This window comes from Thamnophis sirtalis, unplaced genomic scaffold (genome assembly GCF_051295495.1).
Source record: "Thamnophis sirtalis isolate CommonGarterSnake01/CBP01778 unplaced genomic scaffold, rThaSir2_p1.2 scaffold_4, whole genome shotgun sequence".
NCBI lineage: Eukaryota > Metazoa > Chordata > Lepidosauria > Squamata > Natricidae > Thamnophis > Thamnophis sirtalis.
Window position 1 is genome coordinate 56,998,670 of NW_028261384.1, and position 27,218 is coordinate 57,025,887.

General features: G+C 44.1%; 2 protein-coding genes across 2 annotated transcripts in view; both read right to left on the reverse strand.

Moving 5' to 3' along the window:
- Positions 1-27,218, reverse strand: part of LARS2 (leucyl-tRNA synthetase 2, mitochondrial) — a 155,549-nt gene that overhangs the window by 3,153 nt on the left and 125,178 nt on the right. The gene's annotated exons all lie outside the window — the stretch shown is intronic.
- On the reverse strand, positions 17,527-18,780 carry LOC148045855 (uncharacterized). The gene has a single exon (XM_087711850.1). The coding sequence runs from the start codon at positions 18,692-18,694 to the stop codon at positions 17,624-17,626; it is 1,071 nt and encodes a 356-aa protein (XP_087567976.1). The 5' UTR covers positions 18,695-18,780; the 3' UTR covers positions 17,527-17,623.

The window sequence follows — 27,218 nt, forward strand, 5'->3', positions numbered from 1 at the left end:
TAATTTCTTGCACCCATTTCCAAATTTTTGTCCAATATTTTTGTGTTTCTGGGCAGGTCCACCATATGTGATAAAAAGTCCCTTGCATTTTTTTACACTTCCAGCAGGTCGGATTCACGTTTGGGTACATTTTAGCCAATCTCGTTGGTGGTAAATGCCAATGAGAAAATTTTTTGTATATATTTTCTTTAAGTGCTGCTAATTGTGTTAGTTTATAATTTGTGTTCCAAATTATTTCCCAATCCACCAGATCTATATTGTAACCAAAGTTTTTTGCCCACACTATGATGCAACCTTTAATTTTTTGTTCTTTTAAAGTTGAGCACTTTGCAGTTAGCCATATTCCAAGATATTTAACTTTCTTTGTCATTTTCAGTCCTATTATTCTTTTTAATTCTTTATTTTGTTCTTCCTTCAAATTTTTAGTTATCATTTTAGTCTTTTTCTATTAATCTTTAACCCTGCTACATCTCCATATTTTTCTAATTCTCACATTAAGCTATTTCCTGTCTCTAGCGGGTCTTCTATAATGAATACCAAATCATCTGCAAAGGACTGAATTTTATACTCTTTAAATTTTAGTTCCTGTTATCTCCGAATTTTGTCTAATTCTTATTAAGAAACTTTCAAGTGTTAGGATAAAGAGCAGAGGTGATAGTGGGCAACCCTGCCTTACTCCTTTCATTATTTTAAAGGTCTCTGTACTTTCCCCATTTAATAATATATTTGCCCTTTAGGTGGAGTATATCGTTTCTATTAATCTTTCAAATTGGTCCCCTAATTTCACATTTTTAATTTGCTGTGTCATGAATTCCCAATTTAAATTGTCAAATGCCTTCTGTGCATCCAGAAAGACAAGTGCCACTTGTTTCTCTGAATGCGCCTCATAGTACTCTAAAATATTTGCTATTATTCGAGTGTTATTCCTGAATTGTCTTGTTGGGAGAAATCCATTTTGGTCTGGATGTGTATAGTCATTTAATAGTTTTTTCAATCTCTCCGCTATTATTGTTGTGAATATTTTATAGTCGGCATTTAACAATGAGATTGGCCTATAGTTTTGAATCTGTTTTTTATCTGCACCGTCTTTAAATATTAATGTAATATGTGCTTCCTTCTATGAGTCCGGTATTTTTGCTTTCATCAGTGCCTCATTATACATATCCAACATCAAGGGTTCTATCAATTAGTTCAGTTCATCTATTATTTTGTACCATTCTGCTGGGAATCCATCTGGGCCTGACGTTTTATTATTTTTCTGTTTCTGAATCACCTGTTTCAATTTTAGTTTTGTTATTTTTTTTACAACATTTCTTTCATGTCTTCTGTTATTGATGGGGTTTCTTCTCCATTCAGATATTCTTTTATTTGTTTTCCATCTACTTGTTCCCCTTTATACAGATTCTCAAAGTACTTGTATGCAATCTTTTTCTTCCCTTCCACTGTATGTTATAGTTCACCAGTTTCCTCATGAAATTGATATATTAATCTTTTTTCTTTTTTTTCTCAGTCTGTATGACAACCACCTCCCTGGTTTATTTGCTTGCTCAAAGAAGTTTTGTTTTGTTAGTTTTAGGCTCTTTACTATTTCTTCCTGGTCTAATATATTTAATTTATGTTTTTCTAACATCCAATTGTTTCTAACTTTGTCACTTTGTGGCTTATTTTGTAATTCTATTTCTAAATTTCTAATTTCCTCCTCTAATATCTTCTGTTGTGCCCATTTCTTTGTTTCTTTTTGCTGAATATGCTATAATAATTCCATGGAAATAAGCTTTCATGGTGTCCCATAAATTTTGTATAGATCTGTTCTTTTGTGTTTTCCTTAAGGAATAACTCAATTCGTTTCTACATTTTTGAATAAATTCTTTTTCTTTTAATATTTGCAAATTTAACATCCATCTTCATCTAGTTTTCTTCCCCCTTTCCAGATTATTTTAATAGGGTTGTGATCCGCCCACGTATTTGGTAATATTTCAATTGTATGCATTTCTGCCCCAATTTCCCCATCCATCCATGCCATATCAATCCGTGATCAGGATTGGTGTGTATTGGAATAAAAAGTAAATTGGTTTTTTTTCTGGTTCCATTTTTCTCCAAATATCTATTAAGTTTAGCTCCTCCATTATCTCAAAACAGGTTGTTGGTAATACTTTTTTATTTTTATTTTTTTTGTCACTTACGTAATCTTTTTTATTGTCTACTATGGCATTATAATATCCTATTATACAGATATTCCTCACTCCAATTTCTCTAATTTTTTTGTGTAATTTTTTATAAAAGTCTTTCTGATTTACGTTTGGGGCATATATTGCTACCAGTAGTACTGATTTTTGATTTATTCATATCTCTATCATTAATCTTCCCTTTGGGTCTGCATAAATTAAATTTTTCTTTATCCCCTCTTTAACATATATCACTATCCCTTTTCTCTTTTCTTCTGCTGATGCTGCATATAATTTTCCTAATTTAGGACATTCCAGGTATTTTATATCTTGTTTTTTAATGTGTGTTTCCTGTAAGCATATTATATCTGCCTTTTGTTTTATTAATTTTGCCTAGATACACTTTCTTTTTGTTGGTGAATTTAAACCATTAATATTTACTGATAATAATTGAATTTCTTTTTCCATCTCCTAATTCTCTACCTGTCTTTGTTTTTTATTAACTTTAGTTTCTTTTTTGGCTCCTTGTTTTTTGTCCCACTTCCTCCACTCTCTGCTGCTCGTCCTCCTCCCTACTACTTTCTTCTTGTTCTCCTTCCATTATTTTCTGTTGTCGTTCTTCCTGGCTTCTATATTCCATCTCCTATTTACTGCTCTGTTTCTATTCCAAGCTTACTAGTTGCTCATATAAATCCTGTGCCTTCTCCAGATTGTCAACTTTAATCCTTTTCTCCTGCCAGGTTACCAGCATCCCTTCAGGTATCAACCACCTAAATATTATATCTCGTTTAATCAGTTGTGTAATCAGGAATCTCTCCTTTACTCCTTCACTCTTCGCGGGGTTTGTTTCAGGGTTTGTAGCTCTTTCCCTTTGTACATTATCAGCTCATTTCTTGTTATTCTATAAATTATATCTCTTACTTTTTTCCTCGCAAATCTGATGTGTACTTCTTTAGGCAATCGGTGTCTTCTGGCATAATTGGTGCTTACCCTTAATATATCGTTCAACTCATTTAGAATCTCATGCTTGTCTCCTTTTAACATCTCTGCTATTAATCCCGACATTATCATTGGTAAATCTTCCTCTTTTGTCTCTGTTACATTCTGGAATCGAAGATAAAATGCTCATCCATTTCCAGGTGGATGAGAGAGTCTTCTAAGTTTTTGCTCAATGTTTTCATCTGCTGTTCAACTAAGTCTAGTTTCTTCTCTGTTTGTTCTGTTCTTTTTTCTACCGCTTTTATTGACTGTTCATTTTTTCCAGTGTTTGTTGTATAATTCCCATTTTGTCATCTAATTTCTGTATGTCATTTTTAACTTCATTTTTCATTTCTCTCATTTCTATTTTCATTTCATTCATATCCATTTTCAATTCACTGTGGTTTTTAGCTACTGCCTCTTGAAGCTTAATCATAGTTTCTTGGATAGTTAGCAATGCTGTCTGCTCATTTTCGATATTTGATCCAGAATTTGGTTTTTCCATTGTAGCCATTTCTTCTGTTGTCCTTTGGGATGCTGGAGAAGCAATCAATATCTTTGTCGCTGGATTTACAATTGTCTTTTTCCCGGTTCTCAGCGCTGTTGTGATATTCGTCATCTCTTTTAAAATTTTATCTTGTTCTTTTAGTATCTTATATATGTTGTCCCAAATTAGCATCCAATATCTTTCCCCTTTTTTCCCTTTTCAATAATTCCTTAACTTAGCTTGTTCTACCTATATTAATCCACAAACAGTAGTCTTAAAGCGGTATAAGCAATTTAAATAATATCTATATATATTTCTAAGTTATTCAATAATAATTGGTAATAGTAAAAAAGGAGAAACCAAACAGAGAGAGAGGACAGAGAGAGAAAGCTTCGGTGCTCATTCATATCAACAGTACTATATCTTAAAAGTGCGATTATTTCATTATATCCTTAGTGTGATTACTGCAATTTAACTCAAATAGGCATTTATAACCATATACGTATATATAAGGATATCCATAAGCTTTCCACTTGTTTATAAATATAAATATTGATTTGAGTACTTGTCTATAGGTATTATAAATATTATATATAAATATTGTATATAATTGCAACTTATTTCACTAAACTATTATGCAGTCTGTTCATTCACTGCTTTTTCTTTAACTTTTTTTTTTTTAAGTTCTGGATTGAGTTACTTTTGTTTTCAGTCTTTGCAAAATTGTCCACATTCTTCTTTTCTAAATAGTTCTAAATAATTTCAGCACAGCTGTTGCATCATCCTCTTCCCCTTCTGCTTCGTTGTCTTCTTCTTTTCCTAACTGCTGTCTGTCAACTGCCGCCCTCAAGCACACCACAGTTCTTCAAGTCCTCCTTCTTTCTCGGTTTCTTTCCACTACTTGAGTCTGTATGTTTTAGAGTCAGTTCATGCTCTTCTTGTTGTCTCCCTTCCGATCACTCACTTATGCCAATTAGTTCTTCGGGCCGGTCTTTGCCTCTAAAAATCTGCCTCTCTCACTCCTACAAGTGGCCTCGCAGTTATAGGGCTCCCTCACCCGATCTCTGGAGACTCACTGCTTTGCCTGTTCTCCTCTGCGATCTTCCCTTTCTGCCAACACTCACTGCTGTTTCTACTCATAAGTCAGTCCACTTATCCACTTGATGATACAACAAGTTGATTAAATTCTTCCTTCCCCTTATAGATAGTTTGTCAAGACTTCAAGTCTGCCATTGAAACAAGGCAGATGCTTGCACCCTGGATTAAAAGGGTATCCCCACGTCATAGCCGGCGGTCGCCCTCTGCCTCATTAGTCCTAGGGTTTCCCTACTCCTTCGCGTCTCTCTCCAAGATCAGCATACTCCCGAAGGAGTCCTCCAAACATGTAGATTGAGATAAGAAGTCAGAGCCCTGATTTCTTCGCCATACTCATCTCGACGTCATCACCAGAAGTCCCATCCTGATTTTCACCATCATCTTCCTCTCATTACTGACCTAGGATCTAGACCAGACGAGTAAAACTCAATTTCATTGAGGATTGCATCAGCATTATGGTTGCCCTCAAAGGGCCAGTAGCTGGGCCACCATGACTGGCCAGGCATGGCTGGGTAGGTGTGGCCAATTCGATGCCACTCACTGGGCATGATTGACTCAGGACAGCTGGGTCGGGATGGAACAGGTTGTACCGGCTAACTTGATATGGGGACAGTTTGGTGCCCCACAAGCTCCTTGCCTCCCCAAACTGCTGGCAGCAAAGCACATGCATGTGCACACAGTTGCACGCATGCGTGCATGCACACACACACACACACACCATATTCCAGGTTTAGGGAATTTTATCCACAGAGGAAGGAGAGGGCCTTCTCCCCAAGCCCAGGTATGATTAGCAGTTTGTAAACGGATAAAATACTCCAAGTTTGGAAGGCTGGCCCTTCTCAAAAGGGAATCCCAGTTTTCAATCATGTGTGGTAAGGATGCTGACTTGTTGACACAGTATTCCCCCATACTACCCCTTCCTCCTCTCCAGAGATCTATCAAGGCGGAAGCTGGATTTGGAGGAAACTGCTTGCTGTAAACTTTCTCCTCCCTCCTCCATGTGAGGGGCCAGGCAAATCTGGAAGGGTGGATCTGGAGGTTTCCAGCAGAGGAAGGCGAGACCAGGGTGAGTGGCAAAGCCTAGTCCAAAGCTTCACTGTCTCTCTCAAGCCAAATGGAGGACTCCCGAAATGTGGCATGGGCTGCCCAGAGCCCTGGGCAGTGGAGGGCAAGTGCCCAACCCAGATCTTGAGCTCCTGGTGCATTAGGACCCAGCAGCCCAGCCCAGTCCAGCTCTGCTTCTGTGAGGGGATGCCTGGCTGCACTTACCTCCTCCTCAAGGCTCCTGCTGCTTGTCCTGTTCTCCTTGGCTAGGTTGGTAATGATCACACCCTTCCTCTCTCTCATTCCAATCTCCTTCATTCCTTCCTTTTTCCCTCCCCCTCCTTCCATCATTGCCTCCCTCCTTCTCATTCCCATCTCCCTCCTTTCTCTCTTCCTTTATTTCCTTTGACCTTCATCTTCCTTCCTTCCCTTCTTTTCCTGTGCGCTGCTTGGAGAATCCAAGCATGAGTTAACTTCTGTCTATCTGCCCAGAGGCTGCAAAAGCTTTGGCCATGCCTCCTCTGCTCCACTGAGTCCAGTTTTTCAACTCAGTCTAGTCCAGTAGAGACATATCCAAAGATTCTCCACAGTTTCTGAGCAGATCGACATTGCTTGGATCTCCCTTTACCTTTCGTGTTAATTTCCTTCAAAAGAACTTGATTTCTAAACCAGGAGCAGGCATCATTGGAGGAAGATTCTGTTGCCGCAAGGCTTCAGCTCACTCTCCCTCAGCTGCTGGTGCGTGGCTGGCCTCTCCGGGTCGCCGATGGGCCATCACCACCACTAAAACTAGGATCACCGCAGGCAGCTCAAGAGTACCGACTGTGTGTTGGACCACGCTCCCCAGCACCACAGCAGGCTTTTCTTTTGCATCGGAAGCATAGGATCACCTTTATGCTTCTTTTAAAACTTGCCCTATAGTCGCCAGGCCTGTCTCCTTTACCAATTGCTTCCAGTGCTGGTCCTTTCCGGGTCGCCGGTAGGGCCACCACCACAAGGACCTGGGCGGCTCCAGAGTTGTTGGCCGAGCTGCTGGTCATACTCAGACAAATCAAAATCACTATTTGGTGCCACAGAGTCATTTTGTTGGCTTGTGCCCTTTTCTTAATCCACGGTTGCAGCAGTTGGTGAGTGGATCTATAACTGACTTGTGCCCTTCCACACTCTACTCCCACCTCCCTAGGGATCGTCAGATTGCCTTTGAGAGCTCCTATGCCAGCAGGGTCTTAGTTAACAGACAGTTCGTCCATGTGGTTACACATTTAACGACCCAATCTCATATTTCAAAATAGCGGGGTGAGGCCTGTCAGGGAGAGGCTGAAGTATCAATCAGCCACAAGTCCCTTCCCAGGGAGGCAGGTGCAACTGTAAGGGGAGCTTCAAAGGGAGCTAGGTCTCAAAGTTCTTCCACCAGGAAGGAATCCACAGTCCCTGACAGGGATTCTAGAAGATGCCAGAAGGCAGTTTGCCAAAGCCCAAAAACAGACCAGGGCAGAAACTCCACCAGGCACCTCAGCAGAGGAGATGGAAATTAACTTTCCTTTGCACCCTGAGCCATCTCCCTCCTTCTCTCTCCCACTGCAGCGGGGCTCCACCCAGTGGCAGATCAGGGCCCAGCACTTTCCGAGGAATTGCGTAACATCATTTCTAGGACCATTTCCCAAAGGATCACTGAGGGCCTCTAACAAAGGCCAGCATCCTTCCCAACCAGCACCCACGCACAAGCCAGGACAGGTCACCATTGATCTAGCCCCTCTGCAAGGGCCTTCCACTCCACGCCCTTCCCTATGTAGTGAGGAATTGTTCTGGGGAGAACACCAGGCAGACCAGGAATTATTGGAGGATGAGGTTCTTACCCTGAACAAGCCCGGCTTCATTGGCCCATTTAAACCCACCTTGTTTAAATCTCTTGGTACAAGGCCAAGACCACGGCCCACATGGTAGTGGAGAGGCGACTATGGATCTTCAAGATCCCAGTGAAAGGCTATTTAAAGAACCAGTGGTGTAGCAGGAGGTTATTCCTTCCCTGTAGATGTGATCCAACACCAGTGGTTACAACTGGGCTCTCTTGAAGCGCCCGGTGGCAGTGATAAGGTGCTTTACAGGGTGGGCCCAGACCTGGAGGAACTCCTGCAATTACCCTCCATGTATGCCCCAGTGGCATCTCTGACCTTGGCTTCCATTCTTCCCTCAGACTTGATAGAAGGTCTGAAGACAGAGGATAAGAAGGCAGAGAAATCCTTCCATAAAATGCATCAGGCAGCATTCTGGGCCATTAAAGCAGCCACTGCTGCTTCATTTTTCAATAGGCCTTCCTTTCTCTCACTTCTCCAGCTACAGGCCAGATTGTCCCCAGAGGAAACCAGGTTACACCAAGACATAAATAAGTTAGTGGCAGCCACCGAGTTTTCCGCAGATGCTACCCTCAATGCGGCCAAGTTTGCACCCAGAACCCTAGCATCCAACATTACTTCGCTTCGCCTTTTGTGGCTCCGCCACTGGCACGCATACATGAAGTCAAAGTGGAAGTTGGCTTCTGCTCCCTTTAAGGGAGGTAACCTATTCGGTGAGTCACTTGAATCTATCAAGGATAAGAGGAAGGTCCTATCCTAGATGAACAGGTGTGAGAATCACCCCCCTTATTTTCATAGGCAATCATTTCGGCCCCCTGATGCAGGACTCAACACCCGTTCATTTCAACACTCTTATTCCCAGGGAACTGACTGTCCCCAGGATAGCCTGCCACAATGTGGCCATTTTGAAGATCCGGCCACAGATCTTTTTGTAGAGCAAAGTGACTCCCAACATGCTCCTCCCATTGGAGGGTGGTGAAAAGCTTAATAATGGGAGATGATAACCATGGACGTGTGGGTCCTCCAAACAATAAAGGTGGGTCTGACCGAGGCACCTCACCCCTGAGGCACTTCAGTGCCCCACCCCCACTTGTCTCTCCAAAAGGGGTCTCATGGAGGATGAAATTCATCATATATTAGAGATCAGGGCCATCAAACCAGTCCCTGTAGGGCAGGAGGGGCTAGGCTTTTACTCAATCTTATTTCTAGTGCCAAAGAATTAGGAATGTATGTTTGTGTGTAGAGCCATCTTAGATCTGAAGAAGCTCAACATCCATTTGGCATACAAATGCTTCAAAATAGAATCCCTTCAATCCATCCTGGGATGCATTCGAGTGGGTAACCTGTTAACATCAATAGATCTAAAGGAGGCTTACCTCCATGTTCCCATTCATCCATCCCACAGAAGGTTCCTGAGGTTTTATCACACAAGACATCATTATCAATAAAGAGCCCTGCCATTTGACCTATCATCAACTCCCAGAACCTTCACCTCAGATCAAGACCCATACGGATCCAATGCTACCTGGACGACATCCTCATCTAGTCATCATCCCTCCCACAAGCAAGACAGGACCTCCAAATTACAGTACAGACACTCCAGGACCACAGATTCTCTGTGAACCTAAAAAAGAGCCATCTGGTTCCCACCACTAGACTGCTCCACCTGGGAGCGGGGTGACAGACACCAAATCCTGTGATGTTTATCTATCCCAGGAACGCCTATCCACCATCAGAGCCCTAGTGTCAGCCTCTGCTTTGCTGCTGCTTCAGCTGCCATTGAAACGGGGAGGGGGGGCATGGTATTTGGGAGGGGACTACTAATTGTTCTGGAGGAAGATGCTGGAGTTTCTGCTGCCTGTCTTACTGCGCATGCGGAGGAGGTTTCCCGCCAAGGCCAACGGCACCGACGTTCCATCTGGGTGATGCCTTTCAAAGTTATCTCACACCTGACACGTGGGAGAATTATGATTGGACTGTAACTGGGATGCCAAGGGGAGGGGAATGGGTTATTCTATATATCATTTGCTTTCATGCCTAAATAATCAGTCTTTTGCTTTGCTACGCTTCTAATCATTTATAATTAGTAAAAGTACACTTGATTTCTATCAATGGAGTCTCGTGGTTTTCTTTCCTAATTATTCAATGGAGGAATGCTGACAGTAAGCGAAAGACTCATTCACACCCCACCAGGAGTTTTCAACCTACCGTGGGGGGTGTACTCACAAGAAGGATGGAGAAAATGTCATTGCAAGCAAGCGATGATGAGGAGATTGAAAGAGAAACTGCAGAACCCACTTTACCTGAAAGGCTAGCTGGCCTAAGGATAGAGAAGCCTGCGGTTCGGCCCTGACGGACTTTGGGAGTGGGGCAAAAAGAGGATTATGAGAATTTGGATGCAGGAGTCACCAGACGGAAACAAAGGAAAACCCCAACAGACTGGAAAGAAACTATGACCGAGCGGAGGTCCCGGGAGAGAGAAATGGAAAGAGAGCAAACGGAAGAATTTGCACAAAGGTACTCCTTGCATAAATTTAGAGAGGGTGAAAAGGCCGAGAGGGGATGGGATCAAGCAAACCCAGAAACAGTCTCCCCACCCCCAGCCAGGGCTGTTGCCAGAGTAGGGGGGTCCCCCAGAAGACGCAGAAGTGCAAAAGTCCCTCCCTTACCAGTAAAATATAACGGTGATACAAAGAGGTTGGGTCCTTTCATCATGGAGATTTGCAACTATATGGAAAAATATGGCCAAGGTTTACAGTCAGATGAGATGAAAGTGCGAATAGTTTCACTTTCTTTGGAAGAAAAAGCGGCCGTTTGGATGGTGAGCTTACACCAATGTAATTCCCATGTCCTGAGGAATTTTAATGACTTTATGACTGCACTTAAAAGGAGGTTTGATGACCCGCTGATTGAGAGACGAGGGAAGGTGAATTTTATGGCCCTAAAACAGGGAAATAAGTCAGTGGCTGAAGAGGTTCAGGATCAGTTTGCTTTGGGATTAAATGATGACATTTACCAACAATGCGTTAACAGACACCTTCTTAAGCGAATTGTTGCTGGCTATGAAAATACAGCAGATGTTGAACTAGACTTGATTAGAATTCAACGTGTGAAAGGGGAAAAAGCAGAGAGATCAACCCCCCCCCCAGCTCAAAGGGCCCAATTCCGCATCAGGGGTGAAGGGAAGGGAAGCTCCGCCGGAAAAGACAAGCCTTTCATGTGCCTCAGTTGTGGAAAAGGAGGCCATCGCACCATGGATTGCCACGTTAAACTTCCTCCGCCCACCCAAACCCCTGCCAAGTGGAAAGGGAAGGCAAGCAAGGCCCTGGGGAAGGAGAAGGGAGCTGTGCTCGCTGCCGAAAATACCCCCCAGCGTTTCCAACCGGAGATGGAGGCAGGAGCGGACATGACCACCAGCTCCTCTGATGACTCCGATGACGACGGCTCGCCTCAATGCGTGAGTTCACATAAAGGCCCCATGTTGATCCCAATTGAGTTAAGGGTGCTGGCTGGTGGGGAGTCGGAGCGGCTTTCCGCTCTACTCGATTCGGGCTGTTCTAGATGCATGATTAATCCTGCAATGGTTGAGAAACTGGGCTTAAAATTGAGGACTTTGAAAACCCCTATTGTTTTTTGCCAAATCGATGGATCCATTGCAGGGGGAGGCCCGGCCCATTTCTACACTGAACCCCTAGAGATGAAAATGGGCACCCATGTGGAATTGATCTCTTTTATTGTGGCACCTGGGATGGACAGACCCCTTATTTTGGGACTCCCCTGGCTTCGTAAATGGAACCCTCGCATTAACTGGAGGGAGGGGTGGCTGCACATCCGGACCAGCACAGCCCCAGACGGGGATGCCAACACCTCTGAGCCTGGTGGCTCCAGCCCCGCATTGGCCGCCAGGGGCCAGGAGAAAATTGAGGGGGAGGAAAAGATTCCGAAAGAATATTGGGACTTAAAGGGTTTTTTTAGTGAAAAATCTTCGGATAAGCTTCCACCCCACAGGAGCACTGACTGCTCCATCGAGATTTTGCCTGGAGTGCCACTTCCAAAACCCCAAATTTACTCTATGTCAACCAGGGAGATGGAGGAAATGAGGAAGTTTATTGACAAAAACTTACAAAGGTGTTTCATTGAACCAGCCAGACCCAAGGTGGTGGCCCCTGTACTATTCAGGGAGAAGAAAGATGGCTCTCTGCACTTATGTGTTAATTTTAAGAACCTTAATTCAATCTCTCCTCATAATCTCTACCCTTTGCCTCTGATGAAGGACATGCTGGCCCAACTGGGAAAAGGCCGCATTTTTACTAAACTGGACTTAAGGGAGGCATACTATAGAGTCCGAATTAAGGAGGGAGATGAGTGGAAGACTGCTTTCAACTGCACCCTGGGGTGCTTCCAGTTCCATGTAATGCCTTTTGGCCTGCAGGGGGCACCTGCAGTTTTCATGCAGCTAATTAATGAGATTTTGCATGACCACCTTTACAAAGGCATTATCATATATTTAGATGATATCCTTATTTACACGCAAACATATGAAGACCACGTCAAGTTGGTCCGCACTGTCCTGAAGAAACTCCAAGCCGCGGAACTTTATGCCAAGTTATCCAAATGTGAATTTCACCAGGAGAAGATAGACTACCTTGGGTATCGCATCTCACCCGCAGGGGTGGAAATGGACCCCGCTAAGGTCAAGGCGGTCACTGAGTGGGAGGCGCCCCGCACACGAAGGCAATTGCAGAAATTTTTGGGTTTTGCTAATTTCTACCATCAGTTCATCCCTTCTTTTGCCAAAATTGCACTTCCCATCACTAATTTGTTGAAGTCCAAAGGTGGGCCGAAACCTAAACCTAGTAAACCATTGAATTGGACCACGGAGTGTCAAGCTGCGTTTGAAAAGTTGAAGAGACTTTTTGCCGAAGAGCCAGTTCTGAAGCATCCAGATATGGACAAGCCTTTTGGCGTTCAAGCTGATGCCAGCGACGTGGCAGTGGGAGCCGTTTTGCTTCAGACGAATGACCAAGGTAATCTACAACCTTGTGCCTACACCTGTCGTAAACTCACAGAGACAGAGAGACATTGGGCGATTTGGGAGAAAGAGGCATTTGCTGTACATTGGGCTTTGACCACATGGCGCCATTTCCTGGAGGGCGCTAAACACCCGTTTGAGGTGTGGACTGACCATAAGAACTTGGAAGATTTGAGGACTCCCAGGCGACTCTCCCCTAAGCAGATGCGATGGGCTCAGCATTTCAATCATTTTAATTTCACACTTAAGTACATCCCGGGGGGGAAGAATTTCATGGCTGATGCTTTGTCCAGACTCCCTCAGTACAATTGCTCTAAGCTGAGTATTGTTCAACCCGTAGTTCCCGCATCCAGCCTCGCTGCTCCTGTTGTTACTAGGCAACAGACACGCACTAAGGTGGACGTGTCTCAAGATTTCCTTTCCGACCTCAAAAAGGCCCTTCCTCAGGATGATTGGTTCCAGCAGCATCAAGGTGAATGCACAATGAGAGACGATTTGCCATGGATTGGAGCGAAACTTTACGTCCCTGCCTCTCTTCGTCTCGTGGTTCTCCAATGGGCACATGATTCCAAGTTGGCGGGGCACTTTGGCTTTGTGAAGACACTGCATCTTGTGAAACGACAGTTTTGGTGGCCATCTTTGAAGAAGGACATTGAACTTTATGTTGCCAGTTGTCTTGTTTGTGCAGCTGCTAAGCGCCCGCCGGGGAAACCGCAAGGTTTACTCCAGACTGTGGCTCGCCTTGTCGCCCCCTGGAAGGAGATTTCTATGGATTTCATTGTCGAACTTCCTGAAAGCCAGGGGCACACGGTCATATGGGTGGTTACAGACTTGTTTTCCAAGCAAGTTCATTTCATACCTTGCCCTAAGATCCCTTCTGCGAAGGCGCTCGCTAAACTTTTCATTTCTCACGTTTACCGCTTGCATGGCGTGCCTGACCACATAATTTCTGATAGGGGCGTCCAATTCACCTCCATCTACTGGAAAGAATTTCTTAAACGCATTGGCTCCACCCAGGGTCTAAGCTCCGCCCACCAACCTCAGACTAATGGGGCTTGCAAGAGGACTAATTCTGTTCTAGAACAATATTTACGTTGTTTCATCAATTACCAGCAAGATGATTGGGTGGACTTGTTGCCACATGCGGAAGTGGCTTATAATAATTCTGTACATAGCAGCACTGGATTCACCCCTTTTTGTGTTGTATTTGGCCAGGACTTTGTTCCTATTCCCGAAGTTCCTCTAGAGCAACCACAGGTTTCGTCTATCTCCGACTGGAGTGAGCGGTTGCGGCACATTTGGCCTTTGGCACTTCGCACTTTGGATGCTGTGCACCGTGCGCATAAGAAACAGGCTGATGAGAAACGTTCTCAACCTTATCAGTACAAAGTGGGTGACCAAGTTTATCTATCCACAAAGTTCCTTCAAACTACGCAGAAATCAAAAAAGTTGGGGCCTAAGTATGTTGGCCCGTTTCCCATAATCAAGGTCATCAATCCTGTTTCGGTTCGCTTACAGCTACCCAAGCACCTCAACCGTGTATATCCTGTTTTCCACATTAATCTCATTAAACCTGTTCGTTTTTCATCTTTGTGTCCGCCAGTGGATCCGCCACCTGCCCCCCTATTGATTGATGGTGAGCAGCATTTTGAGGTTCGGGAAATCTTGGACTCTCGTAGACGGCGGAACCGCCTTCAGTACCTGGTGGCTTGGAAGCATTTTCCTCAGTCTCATGCCGAGTGGGTAGACAAGTCCCATCTCCGGGCCCCCCAACTGCTCCGCCAGTTCTATTCTGCTTATCCGGACAAGTCCTAGCAGACTCTCATTCCTGACTTTCTCTCCCCCCCCCTATTTTTCTTTTTCTGTTTTTTGTTGTTTGTCTGTTTGTTTGTGTTTTGTCGTTTTCCAGGCCTGACCACCTTTTTCCGGAGGAGGGCCGGATGTCAGCCTCTGCTTTGCTGCTGCTTCGGCTGCCATTGAAACAGGGAGGGGGGCATGGTATTTGGGAAGGGAATACTAATTGTGCTGGAGGAAGATCCTGGAGTTTGCTGCCTCTCTTGCTGCGCATGCGGAGGAGGTTTCCCGCCAAGGCCAACGGCACCGACATTCCATCTGGGTGATGCCTTTCAAAGTTATCTCACACCTGACACGTGGGAGAATTATGATTGGACTGTAACTGGGATGCCAAGGGGAGGGGAATGGGTTATTCTATATATCATTTGCTTTCACGCCTAAATAATCAGTCTTTCGCTGTGCTACGCTTCTAATCATTTATAATTAGTAAAAATACACTTGATTTCTATCAATGGAGTCTCATGGTTTTCTTTCCTAATTATTCAATGGAGGAGTGCTGACACCTAGTGGACTGCATTCAGATACAATGAACAGTGCCAGTCGTATCTCATGCATTGCAATTGTCCCTTGGGCATGAATTACATGCATGAACCCTCCAATGGGTTCTCCTACCACATAAGAGAGCCAGTGGCAGCAGTTCCAACACCAAGATTTGTGGCCTTCACGGTCCTTCACTCTCTCCTCCGGTGGAAGTCTTGAGCCATGACGAAAAGATGCCTGTTCAAGGAGCCCAGCCACATAACCATAACATTGGATGCCAGTCTATTCAGCTATGGTGCCCACCTCCAGACTCAGGTAACTCAGGGAAGGTGGTCTCCAGAGGAGTTACTAAATAACAACAATTGGCGGGAGCTAAGAGCAGCACCTCTGGCTCTTTGTCACTTTCAGATGGAGATAGTCATGTTCTGTTATTAACAGACAATGTGTCAGCTAAAGAACATGTAAACCATCAAGGGGGCACTCGATCCAGGTCCCTCATTAGTGAGACAGAGAAGCTGGGACTCTGGGCAGAGAAGCACATCTGCTCCGTCAGGACAGAGCACATTTTGGGAGCAGCCAATGTTCAGCTGGATTGACTGAGGAGGACCACTATCGACCACTCAGAATGGTGCCTCCATCTGGACCTGTTTCAACAACTTTCCATGAGGTTCAGCCAACCAACTGTGGACTTATTTGCCTGACTGGAGAACACCCATCTTCTGAGGTTTTTTCCCAAGTTCCGGACACCAGGAGCAGAGGGAGTCAACACCCTCCACTATCCTTGGCCTTGTGGTCTCTTATATGCCTTCCCGCCCCTTCCCCCGAGGGTGATCAGGAAGGTGTTGGTGGAGGGAGCTGAAATTCTGCTAGTTGCTCCTCATTGGCCCAGACGACCCTGGTACGCAGACCTAGTCAGCCTCTCCATGTCCCATCCCTGGAGAATACCCCAGGGCACAGTCTCTCTCAGCCAGGGGATCCTGGTCTATCCGGAGCCTCAGTGGCTGCAGTTGATGGTCTGGCACTTCAGAGAGAGACATCCTGAGGAGGAACAGATTTTCTGGAAGGGTGATCCAGATTATCCAGGCCTCCAGAAGGCCTTCAACCATTAGGATTTACAACGTGACTTGGATAGCCTTCTGTAAATGGTGCCCCAAGGAGCACATTGACCTCATTTTGCTGTCAATTCCACAAATCCTGGATTTTCTGCAGGCAGGGTGGCTGATTTGTCCACAGTATTGGCACGTGACAACCAGCAATCACTTAATCAGCAACCAAGGCCTTTTTAATCATATTCTGTTGATACACTTCTTTACCTTTGTACTCTATCTTCTCTATGGTACGAGACTTTTGTTTTTTCCTTAACATATATGCTAACCATCTACCTGGTTATTTGCATTGCAAAAAGTATTGTGTTTAGCATATAGCAAGTTAGTTGCTGCCTGGTCTGACATCAACATGTTAAATTGCCCTCGCAGTAAAGTAATTACTTCTTTGTCTTCTTATCATCTGGGTTAGATATTAGTGCCTGCTCTTTCTTTTTTATCTCCTCTTCTAGTTCCCTCCATTTTTTCCCGTCTACATCTGTGTAGGTTATTCAAATTTATTAGAACACCTCTCATATATGCTTTACTTGCATCCCAAACCATTTCCATGGGTGTTCCCTTATGCATGTTAAAAACAAAATATTCTTTCAATAGTTTTTTACATTCTATCACATTTCCCTCATATCTAAATAAATTTTCATTTAACCTCCATGACCTCCTAGACCCCTCTCCATATTCCAGTTCTATCCACACCGGATTATGATCTGTTAGAGTTCTTGGGCATATCTTCGTCTTCTTCACCCTGGAAAGAAAGTCATTTGTAATTAATATAAAGTCAATTCTAGAAAAAGATTGGTGCTTATCGGAAAAAAATGTAAAGTCTTTAACGTTCCTTCACACCAAATATCTCTCAATTCCATATCATTCATCATGTCGAAAAAAGATTTAGGCAATCTTGTTCGTATTTGAGTATTTTGCAAAAGTCCCTTCTTGTCTTTCATAGTATCCAATACTCCGTTCCAGTCACCCAATAATACACATGATCTATAATCCCACTATTGATTTAGTATGCAGCAACTTGTAAAAATTTTCTTGTTGTTGATTGGGAACATATACTCCTGTTAAGAGTATTTTTTTTCCTTCTATTAACAATTCAATTGCAATATATCTTCCTTGAGGATCTGCTTCAATTAATTTAGCCTTTAAGGCTTTCCTTAAATATGCCATTTTTCTTTTCCAGAGCAGATGCCACAAAGTGTATTCCCAGTCTTGCATTTATCAAATATTTCTGGTCATTTGTTCCAATATGTGTTTCTTGCAAACAAATTACATCATTTTTGAATTGTTTCAAATAGTGAATTCCCCCCCCCCCTTTTTTTTGTGGTGAATTTAAGCTATTAACGTTCCAGGTTAAAAATTTAATTGTCATCTTTAGCCCCCTGAAGTTTTTAAAGAGCTGCCTGGAAATCCTGCTGGAATTTCTTCTTCAGTCTGGTTCCCCCCACAGCTTCTGTATTTGTATTTATAGTTTCTTGGGTTGTTGTGTGAGCTTGTTGCATCTTTAATTCTTGTTCTTTACATTTAGTTACCGCTCAAGTTTGTCTTTGTTCCATAACTCCTTCTGCCTCCTCAAATAATTCCAAGGCTTGAACAGCACCTGAAAGTTGCATTAAATCTTCTTGTGTACTCAGGGCACTTCCTTGGGCTTGTACCTGGGTAGCTTTCTTTCTAGCCTCCCCTGCTTCTTTCCTTCTTCTGGCTCCTGAAGATGGTGGGTATCCAGCCTTTAATACCTTAATGTAAAAATCTCTTGCCTTCCAAACTGAATTAAGACGATATCTTTCTCCTAAATATTTCACCACCAATCCGTCTGAAACCACCCATCTATACTGTATCTGGCGATTTCTAAGTTCATCAACTAGGAATGCATAGTCCTTTCTGGATCTCAACATTTTAGGGGAAATTTCCTTCAGTACTGCCACCTCCTGTCCTGTCACCTGTAGCTTGTTTTTAAAAGTCGTTTGTAATATTCCATTCCTTGTTTTCCTGGTAACAAAATAGATTACAATATCTCTTGGTAGTTGTCTCTGTCTAGCAATCCATGAGTTAACACGATAGATTTTGTCAATCTGCCAACCATATTTTGCCTTTCGTTCGCCAATTAGCTGAGCAAAAGCTTCTGCAAAAATCTCTTTAAGATTTTCTTGGTTATTTTCTTTCAGGCCTTTTATTCTCAAAGCAAATTCCATCGCTCTATACTGTATCATTGTAACTTCTGCCTCTATCTTATCAATCTTGATTTGAGCCTCATCAACTTTGTTCTCCAAGTTCACATTAGACTGATTAATTTCTTCCATCCTATCCTGCAGCGATGTTACATAACCAAGCAAGCCCTTAAATGCATTCATAATATGCTCTCTTATTTGTTGATTGCGGGTTTGGATTAAATCCTTAATTTCAGACATTTTGTCAGACACATCTTTAAAAGCAGTTGTAATTTTTTCTTGCAAAACAGAGGCTTGTGCCTTTAAAGCGCTTTGGAGGGCTTCAAGTGTCAGTATTTGTGTATCCGCTGGGGGTAAGAAAGACTGCAGTTTGGATGGCTGAGCTGGGGAACTTCCAGGGCTCTTGAGAGTACCAATTTTTGTTTGCTTTGAATCCATTTCCAAATATTCAAATCACACTTTCCAGCAGCCAAATTATTGAGTCCAAAAAGTCAACTTAATCCCCAAATCTTTTTAAATCTTATAGTTTATTACTAAACCAATGCTGGTTTCTTTAATATTGAGTTCTTTGTTCTTTTAAAGTTAAGTCCATTGATTAGAACAAGGTTAAGGACGTTAACAAGCACTTAATAAGTACTTTTCTTTTCATTTTCACTTTCACCACACCCTTTAACTTTCAGGCGCCATCTTCATTTCCCTTTTGTTCCCCTCATTCTTTACAGAAGGAAGTAATACTGCATCAGAGTTAAAGTTTGTACTTGCAATTATAAACACTCCTGTCTTTGCTCTGCCTGCTTCTTATTCAAATGTAGATTAAAGTGTCGTTTGAGGGATGGTCGCAGCATTTTGTTCTGCTACAGCAGAAACGTCCAGGATGCGGAGCTCTATCGGGCTGTTGGGGAGCTCTCACCCTTTGAGCCCCAGAATTGCTCCTGGGGGTCTAGGAGAACTCTACCTTTGCCCAGCTGCTCACGTCCCTCTCTTTTCCTGAGGGGAAAGTTTTCAAGTTGCTAGACAGCTGATTTACGCTGTTCTAGCAGCTTATACGCGATCATGGGGCTGGCGTTCCAACAGGAGCATCTTTCAACACCTACGGTGCCACCAGAAGTTCTGAAGGCCTTCAACCATTAGGATTTACAACGTGACTTGGACAGCCTTCTGTAAATGGTGCTCCAAGGACCACATTGACCCCATTTTGGTGTCGATTCTGCAAATCCTGGATTTTCTGCAGGCAGGGCGGCTGCTTTGTCCACAGTATTGGCACGTGATGACCAGCAATCACTTAATCAGCAACCAAGGATGCGTAGTTTCCTAAAGGGAACTACAAACTTGAAGCCCCCAGTGGTACATCGGTAGCCCACCTGGGACCTTCCCACAGTACTATTGGTGCTCTCTTTTACACTGTTCGAGCCATTGAGGACCACTAAGCTCCTGCTTCTGACATTTAAGAGTGCTTTCCTTGTAGCCATTACATCGGCTAGGATTTCAGAATTGGTAGCTTTATCAGTAAGAGAGGACTTATGCATTTTCCACCCCGACAGAGTCATTCTGTGGCTGGACCCATCTTTCATCACCAAGTAAATTCCTGGTTTCACAGGGCATGGTTACCAAACTTTTGCCTGGGACCCCGTCACCCCCGGGAATGGCATTGGCATACTTTGGGTGTCAGAAAGGCACTCTGCACTCTATATAAAATGGACTGCTTCATTCTGACGGACAGAATCCCTGTTCATCTCCTTCCAACCGGCGTCTATGGAAAGAAAGGTGACTCCATCCACCATAGGGTGCTGGTTGAAGGCATGCACTGAACTGGCCTATGAACATCAGGCCAGACTGGTCGCAGGCCACATAACAGTGCACTCCACCAGAAGCGCCACCACCACGGCCACCTGGGCAATACAAGAATCTATTGAGGAGATCTGTAGGGTGGTGACTTGGGCATTTCCGTCACCCTTTGTCAGGAATTACAAATTGGACAAGTTCACCTCTGCTGAGGCGTCATTTTGGAAATGAGTCCTACAAGGGGTTCACTCTAGCCTAGAGACCCTGGACCAGTGGTGGGTTGCAGGTGGTACGCCCTGGTATGGACGTACAGGAGTCTGCCCGGAGCACCAGGTACCGTTCCAGTATGGTGCTCCTGAGGGCCCACCCACCTGCCCAAGCTCCTTACCGTGTTTTAAAGCTTTTGGTGCTTCTGTGCATGTTCATGGCACATACAGTGCTTGTGCAATGCTCCGTCGAGCAGCTGGAGTGTCACGGAGACTTGTGGAAGTGTTATTTGCAGCTACAACACATGCGCGCACCGTGCATCCATGTGGGCGACGCTGGGCCCGTTCCAACCATACCGGTTGGAACGAGATCTGGAGCCTACCAACTGCCCTGGACCAGCCTGTTTCCTACCCTTGAGACATTAAGCTTGGGTATGTCCCATACTTGGATTCTCCAAGCAGCGCACAGGAGAAGGAATGTTGGTCTTACCAACCCCACCCTGGGTCCAGTGTCCAGGAGTAATCAGAATACATTGAGCATACCATGTCTTCAGCTGGACCATGCTCTCGTTAAAAAACTGGACTCAGTAGAGCAGAGGAAGCATGACCGAAACTTTACAACTTAGATAGACAGAAGTTAACCCATGTTTGGATTCTCCCGCAATGCCCAGAGAAAGACTGTTCAGATAAGATCAATGTTCCATTTCATTCCTTCCTTCCTCCTGCCCCCTTTTCCTTTTTCATCTTTCTTCCTTACTTCCTTCCCATGGCATTTCTCATTAGGTTAAATATAAGCCCCTCTTCCCCATCATCTACTCCTCCTTTCGTGCTGCTAATCTGCCTGCATATTCTGACACACACAGCTTTGAGAGATTGAATCTGTGCTATTGATAGATGAAATTTGGGATTACATGGTTTTGAATATTTTGATGACATATTTGTCTGAAAAGTGTTTTAGAGGACAGCCTAATATAAATACACAGAAATGCTTCTAATGACCATCATTTGTCTAATCTCCTGTTTGAAAGGAAAGCATTCACATATCTTTTGCATTTGTATGTGCAGGCAAGCTTTTCAATAAATGCTTCTTCCTAGAGAGCAGAGTTAACTATTCCTTCCTCCCATCTCCCTCCTTCCTTCTTTTCTTCCTTCCTCTGCGCCCAGGAAGGGATGAGGGGAGGGGAAGATGTTGCCAGTACTGCCAGTGTCTGTACTATCAGTGCTATGACTTTCCCATGCATTTGTAGGGACAATCCCAGTGAAAGGGGAGTCTTGTGGGCTGCGAGATTGGGCCGGTAAGTGGACCATGGAGGCAACGGAGGTTCTGCTGCTGGACATGGCACTGCTGTTTTACTACAACTTCATGGTGGACATCCAGCAGAGGACATGATCAGCCTTAGATTTGACCCATGGGGCCACCCTTGCGGGTCTGCCCTTGCTGCTCAGCCCTGCTCCCTAGGTCCATAATGGCGAACCCATGGCACACGTGCCAAAGTTAGCATGCAGAGCCCTCTATGTGGGCATGGTGCAGTGGCTCTTCCAGGTTCTGTCCCGCCAGCTGGTGCGCTGAAACCCAGAAGAGAGCACCTGGCCAGTGAGCATGTGCACCGGACGAGCTGTCAGTCATGCATGCATGTGGTAGAACCTGGAAGAGCAGCTGGCTGCCACGCCATGTCCACAGAGGGCTCTGTGTGCCACCTCTGGCTCATGCCATAGGTTCACCACCACGGACCTAGGAAGCAGGGCTGAGCAGCAAGGGCACGTGCACACATGCACTCCAGTTTTGGCACTCACTAACCATAAGTGCATGCACAGGAGGCAGTGAGCGTATGGGGGCCGGCATCCCTCGCAACTGTCTTGCTCCTCAGAATGATCGCATTCTGAGCATTTCCATTTTACCTGGGATGCCAGGTCTGCATGCTCACTGCCTCCTGTGTGTGCACCCAAGCAACAGGGGCGGTGGGGGCTGGTCTCTCACTGTCTCTAGGGTGGCCCCGCAGGCCACATTATGGATCGGAATCTGGCCCATGGGCCTTGAGTTTAACATGTCTGATCTAGACACTGGGGGGAGGGCATACCTCTGGGATGTGAGCACAGCAAGGCAGCAGAGCCTTATTTGCCAAATGGCCTGGAGATGAAAGAGGCAGCAACCCAGCAAAGAACGCAGGATAGCAGTGTGTTTCATCAGAACCTAGATTTTGTGCCAACAATGAGTGAAACATCACAATAAATATTAGCTGGGGTTGGCAAGGTTAGATTGTGGCAGTAGAGTGCAGGGCAACTAAGGGCAGGGATGAGAGGGAAATAGGAAATGGGTGGGGAAATTGAAGCACATGCTGCAATTGTGAATTTTTATTCTGTGACCACAGGGTTGCTGGAATAACTGTAATTTCAAGGATCAATCATAACCACCATTTGTTCAGCACCATCATAATTTTGAACAATCACTGAATAAATGATCATTAAGCAAGGACTATCTGTACTGTAAAGCAGAAAATATTTTTGTAACAGTTCAAATATTGCTATTGACAACAGGCTTCCAGAAACTCTTAATAAAAAAGAGTCTGTCTATTTTTTTTCATCTTACAAAATGAAAGATAATAAATGGTCTTTATAACATGAGTTTGTATAGTTATTTCCAGAGTATTTTAATCTCATTTCATACTATTAAATTGTTTTTTGAAAAAGCCTACTGTAGCCAAGATAATCTTGTAATAAAGTCTGGAGTTACAATCAAATAAGATGTGAATTTCATTATGTCAAAATCTGTACAAAATCCACAATTTGTGGCAACCTTTATTATATAATTTCCATGAGTTGGTTAAACTATTGGCTAAAAATGAGCAGGGATAGAACCAACATCAAATGGAAATAATGGAGTATGTTATGCCAACCCAGACCAAATTACAATTGTCTAGGAAAGCAACGTGGTGGGACATGGTGACTCAGTGGCTAAGACACTGAGCTTGTTGATCAGAAAGGTCAGCAGTTCGGCGGTTTGAATCCCTAGCATTGTGTAACAGAGTGAGCTCTTGTTACTTGTCCCAGCTTCTGTCAACCTAGCAATTCGAAAGCACATAAAAAATGCAAGTAGAAAAATAGGGACGACATTTGGTGGGAAGGTAACAGTGTTCCATGCGCCTGACAGCTCCATGAATAGAAGGTTTATGATTTTTACTGAAAAAGGGGTGTCTATATTGATCACCGATTTTTTTTAATGTTAGAAATGCTTATTTGTACATTTTGAGTTGTTTGTTGATTATTTTCACTTTAACCGAGGCAAGTAAACAAGTGAGATGGGCAAATTTTCATTTTTCATTTAGTTGTATAATTATTCTGCACGCCAACAGTTGCCCAGTAATAGTGTACACATAGATATTTTCCTAAGAAAGCCAAAACCTCACTTTTACTTTCTTAAATATTGAGGTTTGAGGTTTATTAACATTTTGAATTGGATTGGTTTAGATTGATTAGATTGACCGAGAGCAGTGTAGTTTATAATATAACATAACAGCAGAGTTGGAAGGGACTTGGAGGTCTTCTAATTCAACTGTTTGCTTAGGCAGGAAACCCTACATCACTTCAGACAAATGATTATCCAACATCTTCTTAAAAACGTCCAGTGTTGAAGCATTCACAACTTCTAGAGGCAAGTTGTTCCACTGATTAATTGTCCTAACTGTCAGGAAATTTCTCCTTAGTTCTAAATTGCTTCTCTCCTTGATTAGTTTCCACCCATTGCTTCTTGTCCTACCCTCAGGTGCTTTGGAGAATAGCTTCGCTCCCTCTTCTTTGTGGCAGCCCCTAAGATATCGGAACACTACTATTATGTCTCTCCATGTCCTTCTTTTTATTAAAGTAGACATACCCAGTTCCTGCAACTGTTCTTCATATGTTTTAGCCTCTAATCCCCTAATCATCTTTGTTGCTCTTCTTTGCACTCTTTCTAGAGTCTCCACATCTTTTTACATCGTGTTGACCAAAACTGAATGTAGTATTCCAAGTATGGCCTTACCAAGGCATTATAAGTGGTACTAACACTTCACATGACCTTGATTCTATCCCTGTTAATGCAGCCAAGAACTGTGTTGGCTTTTTTGGCAGCTGTTGCACATTATGGGCTCATATTTAAATGGTTGTCCACTAGGATTCCAAGATCCCTCTCTCAGTTACTACTATTGAGCAAGGTACCACATATACTGTACCTGTACATTTCGTTTTCTTGCCTAAATGTAGAACTTTACTCTTTTCATCATTGAATTTCATTTTATTAGATAGTGCCCAATGTCCAGGTTTGCCAAGATCCTTCTGTATCTTAAGCCAATCTGCAAATTTGATGAGTTCCCCATCTATCCACTCATTCAAGTCATTGATGAAGATGTGGAAGAGTACTGGGCCTAAAAGACAGCCCTGGGGTATTCCACTGCATACTTCCTTCCATGTAGATGCAGTTCCATTGTGGATTACACGTTAAGTGCGGTTGGTCAGCCAGTTACGAATCCATCTGGTGGTGATGCTGTCTAACGCACATTTTTCTACTTTATATAGTACTAAGTTATTGTCTACTTTAACAAATGCCTTACTGAAGTCCAAGTAAATTATATCGACAGTATTCCTTTGGTCCTCTAATTTTGTCATTTTGTCAAAGAATGCAATAAGATTAGTCTGGCAGGATTTGTTTTTGACAAATCCATGTTGGCTTTTGATTATTACTTTGCTTGCTTCTAGGTGTTCACTGATTTGTTGCTTGATTATCTTTCCCTGGAATCTTCCCTGGTATTGATGTCGGGCTGATAGGTCTGTAGTTTCCTGGATCTATTGTTTTCTTTTTTTGGAAGATGGGAACTATATCAGTTCTTTTTTCAGTCCTTTGGCAGTTCCCTGGTGCTCCAGGATTTTTGAAAGATATAGTTCAGTGGTTCTGAGATCTCATCTGCCAGTTCCTTCAGAATTGTTCAATAATAAAATTAATCCTTCAAAATACAACTTGCCTAATAATTGTACACACAATGTAGAGTCCAACAATGGACTAATCTGTTACCAGAAGTCCACCAGGAACCAGACTGAACTGCCTACCAGTAGGAAACTTCTGAAGTCCCAATTTCCTCTGGGAAACTCCTGAAGTTCCTTCAAAAAGTTAACATATGTCTGTGTTCCAATTTCAATGGAAATACTAGGTCTAATAACTAGACAAGATGCTACCTCAGAATTACAGGGTTCTATCTGACATTTTGGTTGAAAATGAGTTAAGAGTGTGACAAGGTTCTATAAACCTATATTTTTAACAACTTATTTTGTTAACTACAAGTTCTATTTGCAGCAGGTAATTGTTATGCTTGGCTGCTTCCATGTAATGGAGCAAGGATGGAGACTGCAGCGCTTAGCTTTGCCTCTGTTTCTGGATATGTGAATACCGAAATGTCTCTTTTCCATGATATAGAAGCAAGTTCAGACCTTTATGAACCGAATGCATCCGATTATGTTCCAGAAACTGAAGATGACCAATTGGATATGGAACTTTTAATTGAAAATGAGTGAGTATTCTGTGCTTTAAGTCTATCCCATTCACTAACGCTATTGCAATGCAGGCCCAGAACCCTGCATTTTGATCCTAGTAATAATTGTGGCTATGACTCACACTCGAATATACACCTTGCAGGGCACTGCAGTTAGAAGCAGGGACGTGCAGTCAGGGAAAGCAGCGGAGGCGGGGCCTCACCAATGTCATGATGAAAAGAAAAGGAAAATTAAAAGGAAAAAGGCTAAGGTAGTTGCTGCCAGAGTCACAGTAGATGACTTTGCTTAGTGCTAACTGCAGGAGGAGGCGAGATAACCACGTGCCTCCTTTGCATAAGGAATTTTTCACCTTTTAACCCTTGCTCAGAGTTAAGCAAGGGTTAAAAGGTGAAAATTCCTTATGCAAAGGAGGCAGTGGTTCTCTCACCTCCTTCTCTGGCAGCAGCAGGTCTTGCCTTTTTATTTTTACATTTTCATCATGGCGGGCGGACCAGAGGAGAGTTGAAATCCTCTGTGACACAGCTGGAAAAGGTATGTGGGTCGGACGGAGGGAGGGGGGAATTCAAAATTATTGTAATTTAATTTGTAATTTTTTATTGTGAGTAATTTTTGTGTGTCTGTGTGTGTGTGTGCGTGCGTGTTTCTTTCTTCACTTCACTCAAACAAACTCTCTCTCAATTTGTTTGAGAAGAGAGGGGCAGCCCTCTTCCCCCCATTGGGAGCCCTGTCCTGCTCCCCTCTCCCTTTCCTCCTCCTCCTCTCCCCTTTCTTTGCCGGCTGCTGCCTCGCCCCCCTGCCTCCTCCGTCCCCACTGCTGTGTCCAACAGGCATCTCATGTTTATGTCCACCATAAACAAGAGACGCCTGTCGGACACAGCGGCAGGATGGAGGAGGCCAAGGGGGGGGGGGCGAGGCGGCGGAGCACCTTCATGTTCATACCCTTCAGGGCTTTTCCCGCCTCCAGGACATTTCTGAACTGCATGAAGGCAAAGCCCCGGAGCTTCCCATCAGGCTTCCTGGGCAGGGAGGCTTCCAGGACTGTCCCGAAGGCAGCGAAGGCGCTCTTCAGCTCCTCTTCCGTGCACTTGAAGCTGAGGTTGCGGGCGCCGTAACAGCCATCAGTCAGGCCTTCTTGGGGAGCCCCCTGGCTTTGGGGGGCTCTGGCGCTTCCCAGGGGGCCTCTTCGCCGCCACCACCTTCTCCTGCCGCCCTCCGCTTCTTCTTGGGCCGCGCCAGTGCCAGGCTGACCTGGCGGCTGCCGAAGATGTGGATCTTGCTCAGGGCCCGCTGCATGTCCTCCGGCAGGGAGAAGCTGACGAAGCCCAGCCCGGTACATGTCTCTCCGCCGGGCACCGTAACAGCCACCGCCCGCGGCACCAGCCCCGCCTGCCCGAACTCCCGCTCCAGGTCGGTGCACGTCTCTCCGCCGGGCGCTGTAACAGCCACCGCCCGCCGCT